We start from the raw sequence: 15,117 nt of genomic DNA, 5'->3' as shown, positions 1-15,117 counted from the left end.
AATAAAAATGTGACTGTTGTAACAGAGTTTGTTGGACATGACAATTTATAAACACTATTTAACTAAACACAACATTAAAAATCTACTACTAGGATTCCAATACCATCTGACAGAGTGCAGAGCTTGCACAAAGCATGGCAATCTTTAAACCTTGACATCTATAAGACAATCATTTTTTAATTTTAGCTCCACTTGTTTTGGGGTTTTATTGCTGTTGATCTAACCTGTAATTGTGTTCCACCTCATCTTTGGCTTGCATTTCAAGTGCAACTTGTTCTTCTAATTCTCTCAGTCTGTGGTTAGTTGCTTCAAGCTGAAAGAATCAACATCATTGAAGGTTATTCAGTAAAATTCTCCTGTCATTGTAGAATTAGCGTGTGTGCAGCATGCATCTATTACAGGTGCCAACCACTCCGACCAGCATTAATGTGCTGTTCCAGAAAAATATCCATACCCCCCCCCCCCCATGGAAGGTCATTGGAAATTCTGAGGGGGTGGGGGGTCTCAAAAGCCAAAACATTTTTCAAAGGTGGAAAGTATGGGGCTAGACTGTGGAGCTGTGGGATTCAAACCAAAAAACCTTCCAAGGGAGGGGTATGGATATTCTCTGGAACAACGCAATAATATTGATCTAACTGTTGGAGTTTGCTGAAGTTGGCCAGTGCACCTCTTAAAGTGGCTCAAAAGATTTTTACAGCCATGTACAAATAACATGCAGTATATACAGTACAGAAGAGTTGTGCAAGGAATTCCTCATGAGCAGCACAGAGCCAAATTTCATAAGGTCATGCATTTGTACACCTTAATGAAATCATTGTGTAAAATCATGCAGACAAGAAATAAAAGGTGCGGATTAAATAAATAATTTCCATCAAAATTTTGCACTGTAACCTACATGTAAGAAACACTCAGTAGCCAAGTCCGAGGAGCCAAACCCCTTTAAAAGAGCACCTTTGTTCTGACAAGACAGTTTAGGACTGTTTAGGGGTATAATTGACTAATTGGTAATAGGACTTAATGTTGCGCAATTTCTCCCTGAAACCTTGCATTCGCCCAACCTCAAGTCCTTTCACCATTCATTCATGACTAATATTCACTTTTATACCATGCCATGGAAAATACAGCCAATCAGAATACAGGAAAGCTGTTGTATATTTGACTGCATTCAACCTAACCTTCCTATTGTGGGCTGGGATCTTAATATTCTGAATTAAATTTAGTCAACGTATTTTCTATGGCAAGGTATAAAATGGTTACACACCAATTTCTCGTAGTATATTATGGAATATCCCACCAGTATTTTCTTGGTATACGCACAAGCCTAATAGTATACCATTCAAAAGCATTGCATAACAAGTATATTCAACATACCTTTTGACGACTATCACTTCCAGCATTGGAATTATTTCCATCCTAAGAAAGAAAAGAAAAGAAATTATAATGTTATCCACATAAAAAGGAAGGTATTCTAAAAAGAAAATTGAAGGCAATGAGAGTGGATTGTCCTTTTTACCATCCTCACCATTCCATCAGAACCTCCGCCACTTGGTGAAACACTCCATCTGCAAACATCAAAGTAGAATTAGGAAACAACAATTACAGTTGGCCTGCGAGAAGCACAAGAAGTCTCTATGATGATTTCCTTTTTTACACTTTGTCTGTGGCGATCGGTAGACTTAAATTCAGTAGAATGATTCATCCGATCTAAGATTGTTTAAACACTAAATTTTCGGTGGCCTCTGTCCACCTTCATCAGAGTATTGAAAATGAGTTTGTTTTCAACAAACTCATTTTCAATACTCTGAGGAAGGTGGACAGAGGCCACCGAAAATTTAGTGTTTAAACAATCTTAGATCGGATGAATCATTCTACTGAAATTTCCTTTTTTGTTAGCTCAAACACAACCATTTGTTTGTTAGCTCAAACACAATCATTTGTTAAATAAACAAAAAAACGGGAAGCAGCGTTGGCGCAAGGGTGAAAGCGCTTGCCTCCCAACAATGTGGCCTGGGTTCGATTCTGGCCTGGTACCATATGTGGGTTAAGTTTGTTGTTGGTTCTTGCCTTGTTCCAAGGGTTTTTCCACCGGGTTCTCTGGTTTTCCTCCCTCAGGACACTAAAAACCAACATTTCTAAACTCCAATTCCACCTGGATAGAGGACTGGCATGAAAACCAGCGCTAGCTTGTGTTGATGTGCATCCTCTCCCAATACACCCATTTTTTTTATTTTTTATTTAAAAAGCAATAAGAAGAGACTTACTGCTGCTTGTCTGGACGTATTTATATTGTCCTTTTCTTTTTGTATATGGAAATAATTTATCACAGTCTTGTTAGTGGTATGGATAGTGATAAAACTAGTGCCCTTCACTTACTCGACTTCCTCCGAAAAAGTAAATCCTATAAAAGGTAGATGATTTCCAGCAAAAGCCTGTGAAATAAAACCAGATGTACATGACCTTTGATTCACTCTACAAGCCGAAATCAGTACTACCTTATTACATGAAATTTTCGCGACACTTAAATTTCGCGAATTTTGCGATTCTAAAAAAATCGCGAAATTAAAGTGACGCGAACAAGAAGTGTCGCGAACATAACATGACGCGAATATTTAGTGACTCGCATATGTCAGTAATCAATGTAAATAGATATTGTCATCAATTGACTCACTTGTAGACATTCTGAGAACTACTCTATTGAGATTAAGTCCCCTCCTGCGTTTTTGTTAATTTTGACATTATTGTTCCTTAGATGAAGTTGTTTTATATAATTCAAAGGCGTGTCAAAATACATTGCTAAGAAAATGTAACTTGTGTCTCACTCAAAAACGCGAAATTAAAGTGATTCAAAATACAAAATTTTCGCAAAATCGCAAAATTTAAGTGTCGCGAAATATGTGCCCCTCAAAATCGCGAAATTAACATGTCGCGAAAATTTCATGTAATAACTAAAGCATCATGATTAGAATCTAACACTAAATCTTTTATTAACCATTTCTTTGAAGCATCAATTCAAGTCTTATTAACAGCAACATACTTTTGGAGTAGGAAAGAACTCTTCTCCACTATCGGGTTCTGGAATGTCGTCAAAGTGTGAGTAATCATCGTCACTAGAAAGCTCCGGGACCACAGGAGGAACAGCTGTCAAATAAGCAAATTATGCACATTGATAAGAACTGAGATGCCAGGTTTCACAAACCAACCCAACTAGCAATGCAACACATATGGTTGGAGAAGATAAGGGGATCATTCAAAGATGTAAAGATAGAACCACTCTGTATAGCATAATCAACAACTATTCACAAAGTGGAGGTGGCTATTAGAGGTGGATATTTACCGGGCTGCAAAGGAGCGGGGTAAATATTCACCCGTAGCCACAGACACTGAGGTGAATAGTTGTTTTAGTATACACTAAACAGTTAGATAATATTTTAAAGCCCAAAAGGATGATTTTTGACTAGTTTATTCCTGTCAAGATTACAAGTCACGTGACCAGAACACAAAAATCCTTTAAACTCGCACTCACTTACTAACGTTTCATCCACAAAATTACATTTATTCATTTGAACCACCACATGCAGCATAATAAACAGTATCATGTAAAAGAGAACTGTTCAAAAGCTTTCATTTAAATGGTAATGTACTAGCGTTTCAAGGTAGAGTCACAGTCAACTCTCTCTAAAACGGGCACCGTCGGGACCGGCTCCAACTGTCCATCTTAGAGAGCTGTCCATCTTATAGGGAGTATAGTTACTAACAGTAAAAAGACTGAAAAACGCCAGGGACGGGACCAACACTAGGTGTCCATCTTATGGACGTGTCTGTCTTATAGAGGTGTCCGTTAAAAGAGAGTTGACTGTAGTTATAAAGGAAACAGTACAAAATCTACTATAGTCACAGTGAAAAGTATTTTCACTTCAACAGTCTTTTCTAAAAAATTAATCTTAACACAAGTCATTATAATTACCATCCCTGATGGAGTTCCAGTCCCACTGGTCATTGACAAAAAATTTATGCTTTTGAATTTCCGCGATTCCTCTTTGACCAATTCTTTGTGTTCTACAAAACAACAACAACAAAATCATCAACAACTCATTTACCTTGCTGCAATTTCTTACACTTATAGATATAACATTTATCCAGAATGGTATCATGCCAAAAAGACAATTTTCAAAGAAATTTAACAATGGGCATTCAACAGGGTCCCCTATACTTTTTACGTGAAGCTTGATTGAGGCTGTTTCTGTGCTGTGAAACATGATTTGGGCTTTTATTTTTTTGTGATTCGTGTTTCCCAATTTTAAGATTGTTTTACGTGCATGTGAATGCAATTTTTAGCTTAAACGTGACCCGTGAACAAAGAGTTGAATTAGACGTGAATCGTGAATCATCTTTTTTTCGTGATTTTATAACTGATTATTTACAATACCTGGTCTTACACCTTCCGAGCGTAACAGTCTACACAGGGATCGCCATGACTTTTGCGTGAACGTAAAACCTTTTTTAGAATTATTTGTGATGCCTGAAAAGCCAAATATTTTCACGTGATTCCATTTCGCAGAGAGGTATAGGAGACCCTGATTCAAAGCCTGGTAGCTCCAAGATAATAAAAATAAAAGGATAGTCTAGTTACCTGTCTGTTAGAAAACTACAAATTAAGTGCTTAGCATCCTTTGATATTGATATCTCATTGTCATCAGGAAACTGAAGTGAATTTTTATGATCCATAATTTTTCCTGTAGAGAGGAAAAAGAAAAAAGGAAAATGTAAACAAGTAATGAACACTAGTGGGCAAGTCTCCATTTGAGTTTAGTGGCCCAACAGGTGGCTGCTGTATCTCTGGTTTCAGTTTTATCAGCAGCTTTTGCAAGAGTTCTTCTAATCCACCCTGGGACGCTTGTCTATTGCAAGGTTAACCCTAGCATTTAATATGCTGGTCCCCATTTATATACCAGTGGAAAGAGGCACCGTGAGAGTAATTAAAAGTGTTTTGGCTGGGGTCATTGTGTTGTGTTCTTGGTCAGGACTTGAGCCCAGAGTGCAAACTAGCCATTAGACCACCAAGGCCACATCAAAGCTGATATGTCTCCCATTTTTTCTCTCAATTTGTTTTTGCTTGGTTCAGTTAATGAGAATGAATAATGATAAAAGCAAAATTTCACACTTTGGCCATCTCAAGACAAACCAAACAGATTAAAGTAAACAACAAGACAAACTTGTGGCGACTTCCAGTAAGTGGCCAATCAATGAAAAATTGTCACAACGCATGCAAACTTCAGTTTTACCGAAGTGAGCACATGCTATAGAAAGAAAACAAAAGGCCTGATCAAAATATAGTGCATACACTCACCGTAAGTTCCTACCAGTGAGTCAGCATAAAATGGAGTATCACCTGAAATCACAACAAAAAGACAACTTAAATTGCTCAAAAACGGTTGAGTATAAAAAGTAAGACAATTCTGTACGTCATGCAACTGCTTGTAGTGTTTTCCGTTGTACTGAAAGTAAGTCGATGTAAGGCAGAGGTTCAGTAAGTCCGTGATGTCTTCAAACAACTTATTTATGACATAAACAGAACCGACAAACAGACCGCAGACAGTACAACTTAATTTGACTAACAATAGATGGATCAAAACTGACCAATTACTGTTGACAAACTTTGCATGAAGCCAATAACATCACAGCTAAACTGACGAATCAATTTCAACGGACCACTTTTATAACATCATTGACTGACAACAACTTTTCACTTGACTCTGAAGATGACTTCCACTCAGGTTGTCAAAACATCAGTCACCAACAACGGTTCTTCTCAGAACTACTCTCACCCAGACGATCACACTATATGACCTACTGCTACTCCTGGGTTCAAACCATTTACTATATCAAGACAACTCTCTCATTTCAAGAGGATACTTGACAAGTACACGACAAAGAGCAAGGTGTCTACTTCCTACAAACCTGCATCAATACTACAGAAAAAATTATTTCACCTACCAACGAGTAACTCATACAGGAACACCCCTACACTCCACCAGTCACACTCACGGCCATAGTAGCCTTCACCACCCTGGGATTTGAGAACCTGACAAGATTGCAAAAAACTCAAAGTAAGTGTCCAACAAAGCTGTAATCTGCCTCAATCTGTGACATGTTACTTGAAAAAATTTCCAACTTCTCCCAACAGGATAACAAAGCTAGTCCTAGCTGAAGCAGTGTGAGGAAGGTTTGTCACAGTGGAATCAAGTTACATGGCCTCGAGTGACCAACCCGTGTCGTGAGGAGGGAGGGGGAAGGACTTGAAATTTTTCCAAGTAACTAGCATCAGTGATTATTATTATTAATATCTTTCTCAAACTCTACCAAGCTTGACACTAAGCAATAATCCGCCATTGATAGACATGCATCTATAAGTACATGTAACGGACCGGTCATTTGTTTCAGCAACAGGTTCTTTTAAATTCTGCATTTCAGACATGCTGTGTTATGAACCTAATTGGGAGATGTTTTCCCAACTTAGATACATGTTCATATGCAGTTCAATCTCATATCCTGACATCTTAAGTTATATTAACAGGGTGAAAAGAAACTCAGAAAAGGAGGATTGTTTCTTACCTCAGGGGAGATATAATCAGGTGTACCCACAGCAGTATCTGACCTCACCATACCATCCTTCAAGATAAATTATAAAAATCATTGGTTAGTCCCAAAAGAACTCAAAACCATGTCATCACATGATTTCTTCTAAACAATAGAAAATTAAATCTATAGACTCCTGAGTTTAATATAAAGCCTTCCTTTTAACTCTCTGGGCATTTTCAGGCATTTGACAGAAATGGGTGATGTCAAAAACTAGACTAACTGTGCAGTAGTTACTTTTTAGGTTAATTTTAAAGACAGGCTTTTCCGGGTACTCCTCCTCATTACCCTGATTAATCAACAAGATTTTACTGCATGTTTATAACCAGAGGATTTATAAGTGTAACTGATCCTCTTTCAATTTGTTTTGTGAAAATTCAATTTTGTTCCCTGAAAGAGAGAGACCCTGGGAGCGAGGTTGGAGAAATAATTTGTTTTGACATGCGCTGAATGACATTTTAAAGAACCTTTCTGTCAGCACGTTCACCGTTAAATACATGAATTAATTGGGGTTTAATATCAGAATGGAGTGAGTGAGTGGTCAAGTGAGGGAAACACGTCACTTCAAGAATGATCACTACACCTCATTACCATTTGGTAAAAACCAGCACTACACTGACAAAAGTATTAAAAAACAGCTAGCTTGTACCTTGTCCATTCTCATGCACGTTCCAAAGTCAGCAAGCTTAAGATGGCCCTGTTTGTCAAGAAGCATGTTGTCTGGTTTCACATCCCTACAATGAAAAAGTAAAGTAAATGTTCACAAGTGGGAGGGAAAAGGCTAACCTCACTGTAACTTGTCAGCTATTGTTGGTAACGCAGAAATAATATGAATCTCTTCTTCTGTATACAATTAGAGCAAGAAAAAATAAACAAAAGGGTGTCATAACCACCATTTTTTCATAGCCCCAGGCAAAACACCTTAGCCCCCCCATGAGAGCATGACATTATTAACTGTACCCTAACTTTATATAGAAAACATTTAAAAATCAATGACTTTACCATGAAATAAACAAATAGTAAAAACAAAATACCTGTGGATAAATCCCATTGAATGAATGGCATCAAGTGCTAACACTACTTCAGCACCATAGAACTTGGCCCACTTTTCAGGAATGTCGTAGTTGCTCATAAGGTTGACCAAATCACCTCCTGTTGATAGAAGAGTATTTCCCCCAATCATCTCATGTCACAACCAAAATTTCTAGACTTGATTTTGATTGATCGAAAAAGGGTTTTGGTAGCCTTCATCTCAGCCCTCAGTTGTTCACAGGGTAGATAATTGTGGACAAACCACTATTTAGTGGAAATGTATTGACAAAACCAACTATGCTATCCACTAAATGGTGATTTCTTTAGGGAAAAGCAATTTTATAATTTGAATTTTCAAAATGGTTGGGGCTTACATGATTTAATACAGATTCATTCCATTAAAATTAAGACTGTATGATAAAACAGAATATGAGCCATTACACAAGCTCTTCCATCTCTCAAAAGTCTTTAAGTGCAATGAACTAAAAATACAGACAGACAGATTGATTCATTTATATTTTAATAGGGTAATTCCATTAATTCAAAAAAACTTCTTTACGTGAAAGACAGACAGACAAACAGACAGACAGACTGACAGACAGACAGAAAAAAATCCTGGCATTCCCTTTCTAAGAATATTTTTGCTTCTCACCAAAGAAATTTTTTTTGTCTTTACTTAACATTTTTACGTGATGATGCAAAAGCTTTCAATGCCTAAATGTCTGGAAACTTCCTTCACCTCACTGCAACACTGGGAAAAAATTCCATTATGGAAAGCTCAAGACAGAAATGAAGTGGAGAAACACATTACATTCCATCTGGCTGTCTTAGTTCGTGACCAGCCCTTCTGAATCACCTTAGAGTTTTGACATATAGGTACAAGGAAAGCTTTGATTTAAATTTTGGGAGATAAGTATACAACTCACCAACAAGAACATCATCAAATATTCTGCACAAATTTACTGTCAAGATTAGAAAAGGTTAGAGAAGTCTTATTTACCTGCCATATAGTCCATTACCATATATAAATTTTTCGCATCTTGGAAAGCAAAGTGTAGCTGTGAATAAGTAATCAAAGTTCTTTGGTAAGTTCATTGTTATCTTTTAGTATTGCAAACAAAAAAAAACATTTACCCTTTCTTCTCTACCTTGTTTGTTAACATGTCTCAATAATCATATCAATATTATTAACACTGGATTTGTTTATCACACATTGCCTTTAAAAAGTCCCTAATTTCCTGGAAATGTCTATATTTTGTATCTATAGTTAAATACCATATTTCTTCAAATCATAGCAAGGGTAATTAGTTTATATTTTGTACCTACAGGTCCAAAAGAGGGTGATTGTACAAGCAGAGGTTATTAATTGACAGGGGGAGAGGCAATTATTTAAAATATCTCTCACAGGTAGTTGTCCAAAAAATACTTTGTTTTATTATCCCATTTAATCACAATAATCGCACCAAATACACTAAACATGAGGTTTCTAAGTGTTCTCAATGTTCTCAATTTGGTTTCTTTGAGTAATTATTTCCAGTGTCAATATCCTTGGTGTCTGTGCTGGAATCATTTTATCCCAGTTGTAAATTTTAAATTTAACAAAAAGAGGGTAAAGGAAAGTGAAGGTGCAGGGAGTGGGGGGGGGGGGGGGTTGTAATGATTAACTATGATTTCTATTACCATTTGTTACGTAATTTCTGTTTCAAGTCAAGTTAGTTTTTACCGAATGGTAATGAGGTTATGTTATGGGCCGCATTTTCTCACTCGAACACTCACTCACTCGATTCTGATATCAAACCGCAATTAATTTAGCATTAAAACGAGAAACGTGCTGACAGAAAGGTCCTTTAAACGCATTCAGCACATGTCAATCAAATCTCAACCTCGTTCCAGGGTCTCTCTCTTTCAGGGAACTAAATTGAATTTCACAAAACAAATCGAAAGAGGATCACTTCCACTTATCCTCTGGTGATAAAAGAGAAAAGAATTCGCTCAACGAAGCCTCAGAGCATAGGCTATCAATTACCCATTCACGTAAGAAAACATTCAAAGACGCGTTTTAGTAAACACAACATTCATGCACGTTTTTTTTTCGCGTCACATCATCTTCGTGTCACGTCATCCGTTCTTCATCTTTTTGAGTCGTGCAGAAACGCGCATCTTTCTCTCAAATTTTAATGGCTGCTTAAAATAACGCTATACGTGCTGGCAGAAAAGTAAACATATTCACAAAACAAATTTACTTAATGCTAAAAAGGATCAAAGGTTACACTTAAATATTTTTTGTGATAAAATAGAATTCGCGCTACGAAGCCTGAGAGCACGAACCATCAATGACGCAATTCCCATGGAAATTCACAGGGAAATAAAGTGAGATTGTGTTACATTATTGAACGCTTATTTGAAGAAAAAAACTATCAATGACCCATTCACGCAAGAAAACATTCGAAGGCAAATTAAGTGAGATTGTGACATTACTGATAGCACCAATGAACTACATATAGTTACGCTTAAAAACTGTTAAAATTATTACGCTCGCCTTGTGACGTGTTTTAGTCAACACAACATCCACGGCACGTTTTTGTTTCGCGTCACGTCACCTCGTGTCACGTCATCCGTTTTTCATCTTTTTGACTCGAGCAGATACACGAAGTGCTCGGGCGTATCTTTTCTCTCAATTTTTTTTCGCTGCTCAAAAATAACGCTATACGTGCTGACAGAAAAGTAAACATATTCACAAAACAAATTTACTTAATGCTTAAAAGGATCAAAGGTAATACACTAACCGGTAAATATTTTGGTTGTGAAAACTGAATAGCGCTACGACCCCTGAAAGCACGAGCCATCAATGTCGCAACTCACGTGGAAAAATAAAGCAAAGTGAGATTGCTTTACTTTATTGGACACTTATTTAGAAAAAATGCGGAGGTCGGCACTTCATCCATCGAATTACCATGAGGTTGCTCGAAGAGCCTTTGATTAGGACAATGAAAGAACAGACATTCCGAATTGCACACGAACACGAAAGGGTTATAGGCTTAGAGATTACATCAAGATAAATAAGGATAATACAGGAGAAAAGAGGTACTATTATAGCTCGCATGCTTTCAAATATTATATACATTAATTTGTTATCATGGTTTTCGTTTGATTTAATTCAATGTTGAAATAGTACTTTCGAGTACACTTTGTACACGAGTACTTGCATAATAACACATGTAATGTACAGTTTTCGAATCGTTTGTTATTTTATTTTATTTCGTAAATTGACTTTCAGTTCTTACGTTTTCAAGTGCTCCACAAGATAGTAATAAAGATTGCCAGTTAGACTTAAGACGAGTGCTTGGAATCAGGGGTAGTCAAGATAGGTCACCATATTGGGGAGATTATTCCAACAAGGTGATCATGGAATGTATGTATGCATGTATCATTTTACAAGGGTGGTGATTATTCAAGGGAAGTGTTTTATCAAGATTCGGCCATTATTCAAGGAAATATGGTACCCCCATATTAAAAGTCTGACATTTCAATTAACTAACATGACATTAGATAACTTTGTTTAAGTTAAAATAAAAATCAGCAAACAAATGAAAAAGAATTGATAAACAAAAGAGGTACAATAACTACCTTAACAATCCAAGGACTAGTGGTATGAGCCATAATTTCACGTTCCTCCCAAAAGAACGCAGAATCAGATCTCTTGATCTATTGTTAAGAAAAATATGGCGACAATTAGCACAAAACAAAATACAGTCAAACCAGGTGTGTTCCAAGAAATGGCTGCAAAGCTGTGCACTTAGAATAACGGCAGGGTGCCCAAAGGAAATCTTGGGTACCCAACTTTTAAAAGCTTTCAGGAAAACAAACTTATACAAGTTCCCCAAAGGCAAAAGTAACTCAGGCAACTTACTTTTGCGCTCTGCTAGAGCACAACACTGGGATGGTTCATCAGACACTAGACAGTAACCTCTAGTTGATTGTTTTCTTTATTCTCACAACCAGGGTTTTCAAAACAAGCGGCAAACACCAGAGTTCTGCCAGCTACTTGATTACATGTTGCCAGTTACTGTGGTCATTACAATCAGCTTGCGACAAACAAGCTCAGCCTACTCTTGACGCCTACTTCAAAATATTTTGAAACCCCTGCATAACCTGCCTGGATTTACGGATTTGGCCAAAAAATAAGAACAGTTGGGTGGATTTGCGTAACCCTGTTCACCCCCCTTGTACAGGGAACCAAAAAGATACTGTCTGGTCATCCATGACAAGAAGATTTTCCTGCCAGGCAAGAAACTTTTCATTCTTTCTTGCCCAATTGCTTGTTTTTGTGACAATTTCACCAACATACCAACACAGACTGATCTAAGTGATCCGAATTTCCATTAACTATCCACGATCAAAGCTCCTGACATGAAGAGTCCAGAATCCGCACCAAAATTTTCAGCAAATCCACGATCCACTGTATTTTCGAGATACGCGAATCCACTCAATGTAGCACAAAAATCCATAATCTGTGCGCCTTTTAAGGCCAAATCCGTCAATCTGCCAACCTATTCACCCCCTCCTGTACACTGGCCTAATATTCAATCTAGCAGTCTCGGGGTTTGAGTACTGGCTTGGGTCACTGTGTTTGTGTTCTTGGGCAGGACAAGGGCTAATGTCCTTCAAATACATGCCTTGTTTCATTTGCAGTAACAAAACTTTTTATCAGAACTTTGTCCACAATGGGCAAAGAAAAATTTGGGTAAAATTAACCTCGAAAATAAAAAGTGTCCAAAATTGTGGAGCAATAATGTACCCTTTATAAGTTTTTCAAAGACTCACTTGACCTGAAATGCAATTATCATCAGACACAGAAAAAAGTTTGTCGAAAGAGGGAAAAGCAATCACTCTATTGTGGAAAACAGCTACAGGTTATAGTTGCTGTAGTTTTTTCTATGACACATTTCCTGATGTGAACAATGTACCAACAATATCAAGAATAACGGAGATTGCCCTTGAATTAAACCTGACCAATTAATATTGTGTTACAAAACACTCACTTTTGCAACTACTACTTAGAGCTTTATACTAATGATCCTTGAGAATTACAATTAATAAATGATTGATTTGCAATGTAGAACACATGTTGGGTGTCTTAACAAAACATTTTGGCAAAGTACTAATAAGCTTAGTGAGGGATTTTTTTATTTTTATTTTTTTATACACACCTCTGCAAATTGTACCCTTTAATTAGCCAAGGAGAAAACATTGCAACATGTTGTACACACATCTAGTTAGTAACACTCCAATTTGGACGAAAAATGCAACTATTTTAAAGGATTTATTTTGCGGGTAGCTGAACACAAAATCAACAGTAAATAAGCATAAATCAACATTCGCAATTTATCCCAGGTATTTAAGGAATTGAAACCAGGGGCGACTTTGTCGCTAATTTGTTCATAACGTAATGCTTCTAAATTACAAATCTAAGGTCTAGGCATCTCTCTAGCACTCAAGAAGCGAGCTTCGCCAGTACAATGCATTTATTATTTTAACTAAGCCATTGCCTCGAACAACAACCATATGGGTAAATGTACATTTTTGTACGCGAATAAAGTCCAGCGAAGTCCAGCGGCGAGAATCACATTAATTAAAGGCTTGTTCAGAAAGCCACAGCTTCCAAAAGGAACAGATGACCTCGAAGGAAAGGGCATAGACTGAGGATCTAACTTAAAAACACAGGGAAAGTATTCACTGCAAGAGCAGTAATTTACAACTTATACAAATTCAAGCTGCTATGACCTTGAAATGAAAACCCTTGCAGTAAAAGCCATGTAGCTTCAACGCCAAACAAATCGAAGTTGTGTCTGAATTTCAACAGAGTAAGACATCATTTTAACACTAAAGCTTGCTGCGAAACAAGGTTATACTGTTTCCCACTCTTTGACTAAAAGAGCGAAAACTTTAGCCCGATTTAACCAGAAGATGTGTGCAGATTTCTGCAGAATTTTTGTGCCACTTACCATCTCAAATTTGCTCAGCAGTTTCATGGCATATACTTTTTTCGATGCTCTGTGCCTCACCTGTAGAGAAAATTAAGTAGAACAGTACAGTTTTCTAGCTTTTTAAACAAGCGAAACAGCACAAATGATAAAGCCCGCATTCGATAGCACGGTATCGTTTAAAATATTCGCGTCTCTCGCTAGCTTTAGCAATTCATCTGCTTTCGCATTAGAAGAGGAAATTACTTCTAACAAGAGGCTGAAAGCACAAATTTACTTTTGAGTTAGAAAACCAAGAAATTAATACAATACTAATGGGAAGATTTGCTCTCGAGAGGAATATAATTCGTTTATAAAGTTAAAAGTGCAAGACAAGTAACTAACCAACTGAACTTCACCAAATGCACCGCGGCCAATGACTTTTACGACCTGAAAGTCGTTAGCATTCATGCGACAGTCTTCGATTATTTTACTAGGCTTCTCATCTGAAAAACAATTAAATCTATCTTAGTACGTGCCTCTCAAGATCCGTTAACAGCAAATATTAGAACGCCAAAACTACTCACATCGTTGAAGGAAGTTTTCGACGTTCTTGTTACGTCTGAGGGCTGGAAAGTCACAATCACAGACCAACGACTGGATGCCATCCTAACAAAACAGAACAAGATAAAGCTTCAGTCGTCTGACAGTACCACAATTCAACACAGCAACAATTAACTTACCAAAAGCCCTTCAATGTACAGTTCGTTCCGAGGATTTCGGACGAAATTTTCGAGATTTTCCCTCCTCTTTCGCTCGTCCATGTTGCCCGCAACGCAAGCTCTTCTCGATTCCAACACAAAACTATCCGCCAGGGGCAAAAATCATTCCTTCTCCAGCCAGAGACATCTAAATGGAGGCATTCGACCTCAAAACGATGAATTCCAAGTTTGCTTCACCAGATAAACTTCTCAAACCCAACCACTGTTGACATTACTTTCAAACATGGCTGAAGTTTTCGAAATGGTGAAACTGAATAATAGGGGGTGTTTAGTCACGTGACCACAGACGGCCACCTTACCTCGCAAAATGGCGGTTTCTTAGACCTTCAAAAATGACCTTTATTTCCTTTTACGAACGTGACTCTTTTTGTCTACATCCGTATTCTCCCACTAAATCACTTAATACTATCCTCTCTCCCGTGCGTAGTAGAGTTCGTAATCTCAAGTGTCACAGCACTTCCCTTCCGATTTCATCGTATTACGTCACCTCTATTTCTGCTGACATGACATAAATCGCATAAAATAAAACCAGATTGATTGAAAGACTGGTACAACGGCCCTAGGGCAAAATTTATTGGCCAATATTTCAACTAGCTGAGCTAAATCGCATATTTATAGGAAGCACATATGATGTATGTATGAACGATTTTAGCAATGACTTTTTGGTTTTATAAATCTGTGTACGAGATTAAACTTGAAATGGG

General features: G+C 37.3%; 1 protein-coding gene across 2 annotated transcripts in view; it reads right to left on the bottom strand.

Annotated features, from left to right (window-relative positions):
* LOC144645092 (rho-associated protein kinase 2-like) overlaps positions 1-14,674 on the bottom strand; it is a 36,245-nt gene extending 21,571 nt beyond the window's left edge. The window contains exons 1-18 of one of the 2 annotated variants that reach the window (XM_078504563.1): positions 14,375-14,674; positions 14,219-14,300; positions 14,037-14,137; positions 13,674-13,733; positions 11,296-11,373; positions 8,669-8,726; positions 7,671-7,788; positions 7,286-7,370; positions 6,613-6,669; positions 5,995-6,082; positions 5,348-5,389; positions 4,631-4,733; positions 3,965-4,056; positions 3,035-3,138; positions 2,374-2,429; positions 1,514-1,562; positions 1,372-1,413; positions 225-313 (exon numbers count right to left, since the gene is read on the bottom strand). In XM_078504563.1, the coding sequence (XP_078360689.1) occupies positions 225-313; positions 1,372-1,413; positions 1,514-1,562; positions 2,374-2,429; positions 3,035-3,138; positions 3,965-4,056; positions 4,631-4,733; positions 5,348-5,389; positions 5,995-6,082; positions 6,613-6,669; positions 7,286-7,370; positions 7,671-7,788; positions 8,669-8,726; positions 11,296-11,373; positions 13,674-13,733; positions 14,037-14,137; positions 14,219-14,300; positions 14,375-14,455 (1,385 nt within the window). In that variant the 5' untranslated portion in view covers positions 14,456-14,674. The remainder of the gene's footprint in view (positions 1-224; positions 314-1,371; positions 1,414-1,513; positions 1,563-2,373; positions 2,430-3,034; positions 3,139-3,964; positions 4,057-4,630; positions 4,734-5,347; positions 5,390-5,994; positions 6,083-6,612; positions 6,670-7,285; positions 7,371-7,670; positions 7,789-8,668; positions 8,727-11,295; positions 11,374-13,673; positions 13,734-14,036; positions 14,138-14,218; positions 14,301-14,374) is intronic. The other variant, XM_078504566.1, reaches the window with a different exon arrangement.
* Between the last annotated feature and the right edge of the window lie 443 nt (positions 14,675-15,117).

The sequence above is a fragment of the Oculina patagonica genome, chromosome 3, assembly GCF_052425735.1.
Source record: "Oculina patagonica isolate OP01 chromosome 3, crgOcupat, whole genome shotgun sequence".
In the NCBI taxonomy this organism is placed as follows: Eukaryota; Metazoa; Cnidaria; class Anthozoa; order Scleractinia; family Oculinidae; genus Oculina; species Oculina patagonica.
Note: the sequence above shows the minus strand (reverse complement) of the source record. Positions and strands in the feature narration are given on the sequence as shown.